Source organism: Theobroma umbraticum, unplaced genomic scaffold, assembly GCF_002168275.2.
Source record: "Theobroma umbraticum cultivar Fairchild unplaced genomic scaffold, ASM216827v3 scaffold_147.0, whole genome shotgun sequence".
NCBI classification, from domain to species: Eukaryota; Viridiplantae; Streptophyta; class Magnoliopsida; order Malvales; family Malvaceae; genus Theobroma; species Theobroma umbraticum.
In genome coordinates this window covers 8,690,871-8,693,558 of record NW_018397259.1, presented here as the reverse complement: position 1 = coordinate 8,693,558, position 2,688 = coordinate 8,690,871, and the positions used below count along the sequence as shown (strand labels likewise).

At 36.5% G+C, this 2,688-nt stretch overlaps 1 protein-coding gene across 1 annotated transcript in view; it reads right to left on the bottom strand.

Moving 5' to 3' along the window:
* LOC110415947 (putative aldo-keto reductase 1) overlaps window positions 1-2,688 on the bottom strand; it is a 4,506-nt gene that overhangs the window by 815 nt on the left and 1,003 nt on the right. Inside the window, 3 exon segments of the mRNA XM_089783359.1 lie at window positions 2,001-2,154; window positions 2,257-2,353; window positions 2,577-2,688. The exon segment at window positions 2,577-2,688 is cut by the window's right edge and continues 76 nt beyond it. Of these exon segments, the coding sequence (XP_089639485.1) occupies window positions 2,001-2,154; window positions 2,257-2,353; window positions 2,577-2,688 (363 nt within the window).

Genomic DNA, 2,688 nt, shown 5'->3' with positions numbered 1-2,688 from the left:
GTTGTAGCATGCTTTTAACAGAGTAGAATCAGAATATCCAGTATCTTACATTCTGTGTATCAGCAGTTCAACCCAAAACAAAGGAACAGTTGTAAAGAATACAAAAATTCAGGGCTTATCAGTTATGACCTCAAAAACATACTATATGTAACTCCTAAACAACCCTTTTCTTGACTATTCTAAGACGAACAAATCTAACCTCGAGTCCTTGATTTCCCAGTTTCACTCTAGGAATCTGAATTCTCTGCTGCTCCTCAGCCATCTTCTGTTCCTTCTTGATGTTCTTGTGTTGCTGAACCGAGGCTTCTCTTTTTAACGTACAGCTCCAAGAACACCAGTAACTAATAAAAGATTTAGCAGACTGCCAAGTGTACTGGCAGAGTAAAAGTATTAGCAGGCTTGTATCCAGAATCTTGGTTTTGAGTTGAATTGTCTATCACTTGGTGACGCCACTAAACATGTCATCAATTCTGAATATGTCACCCCACATGTCATTCCTTTTGACTACTTTGTCGACCTTTTGACTACTTTGTCGAAACGTTGTACTTTGTGTTCCAAGAACTGTTACTATCAAAAGGCAAAGACTTAGTCAAAAGTGCAGAATAGTCATGGTATGAGATAGGAAATGTACCAAATAAATGTTATCAGATAGAAAAATAACCCTACATTGCCAAGAAATATGCTGCTCTGTTTCCTACTTTTTCATTCAGACCATGTAGGTCAAAAATTTTGTTAACAGAATTCACCAATGAAATATGCGTGTATTGGTATAACTGCAAGAATATCATTGGAAAAAATATAGCAAGCTATTTGTTTAGGATGGTATTGTACACTGTTATAAATATCGTATGATTGATATTAGATCAGATTATACTACATCATATGAAATATACCAATGGTGCCTTTTAAAATTTTTCTTTTTATTTATTTATTTATTTTTTTGCCAAAATTTTCTGCCAGTGGATGCAATGGTTTGTGTTATATGGTTGCAGCAAGTTATAAAGAAAGGAAAAAGAATATCAAGAAGAATTAATCATAGCATTAACCAAAGCATATATATTAAAATAGCATCTTAAACAGTGCTCTTAATCACTACTATAACCATTGGAAGATTGCTGGCAACTAAGCAAAGATAGAAAAACCAAGCAAGTACATGAATTCAACAGCAATGCCGACTCCTGCTTCCATTTCAATAAACCCCTTTTTAATGTAAGCTTAGTACCTGAATACAAACTTCTAGTCTTTCCATAGCCTTCGTTGTGGGAGAGTCCATTAACCAATAGCATGTTGTTGTAATTTGTATTTAAGGTATAAGGTTGCAGCAATAGATCAGTAGTTATTGCTGCAACATAGAAGAAAGACCAGAGAGAGAGAGAGAGAAAACGAGAGATAGATAAAATTGCAATGTGAAAGGCTATACGTGCCTTGTCTTTCATTCATTGATTATTATAAATGAAAATAAATTGCTTCTTAGTCAAGCTTGTACACTGAAATACACAAAGGACCAACTAGTCTCATGCCTAACCATGCCTTACTGACAGATACACTCATATAAGTAATCTTTCAATTGCAGAGAGAAAAAAAAAATGTAATCTGTCAACACAGATATCAAAAGTGTCAATGCCCTCAATGTCTTTGTCTTTGCTTGGTCTTCAAAGCAAGCCTTACATCGACACATATTTTGCTGCATACTTTGCATCCATAATTACTTCAACTTAAAAATCTTGTTCTCCTTTGGGGGTGTATTGGCGAATTTCCATGTGACCTGAAAAAAACTATCCAGTGTTCTAAGCCCTGCTACCTCATTTATGGGGATCACATCACAAATCTCTTTTAAATCTTCTTCAGTGAGCTTCACCCTCAGTGAATCAATGTTGCTATCAAGATTTTTGATCTTGGTTGTTCCTACAAAAAGTTAAAAAGAGTTTTTTTAGTTGAAATATCTGCAGGCTATCAAGAAGATAAAAGTGGATGTTGACAATTACAAAATGTGGACTTACCAGGAATAGGTACTACATCATCTCCTTGATGAAGAACCCAGGCAAGTGCAAGTTGTGCAGGGGTACATCCATGCTTCTCAGCCAACTTCTTTACTTTCAGATATAAGATCTTGTTTCTTTCCAAGTTTTCTCTTTGAAACCTTGGGTAAATTCCCTGTAGAAGTTGGCAATCGGTCAACCAAGCTAACAGTTAGAAGGCTTGTCATTAGACAATATTAAGGATAGGTTAAAGCCAAAAATAGATGAGTTCCCGTACCAGAAGACTATTTGCAGGCACACTTTCCGCAACTGCTCTGCCACCAAAGAAACCACGTCCGAGAGGGCTGTATGGAACAATCCCAATTCCCAGTTGCCTGCATAGGTGAACGCATTTAAATAGACATTTCTCATGCTTTGGCTTGCAGCAGTACAAGGAGTAATTGCTGATAGCCTCAGTTTATTGAGTCTCAAGTCCAGTACTCAAACAACATGTAACTTAGGAAATGAAAATGACTATCTAGTTTAGAGTTTGAAGTTCGAATTTCAAGTAACCTTTACTTTTTCTAACTTCTAATGATTCAAGATACAAGAAGAAACCTGCAGAGGGGGACTATTTCTTCCTCAATGTCACGAGTCCAGAGGGACCATTCCATTTGTACAGCAGTTATGGGATGAACCGCATGTGCTCTCTTTATAGTTTCAGGGCTCG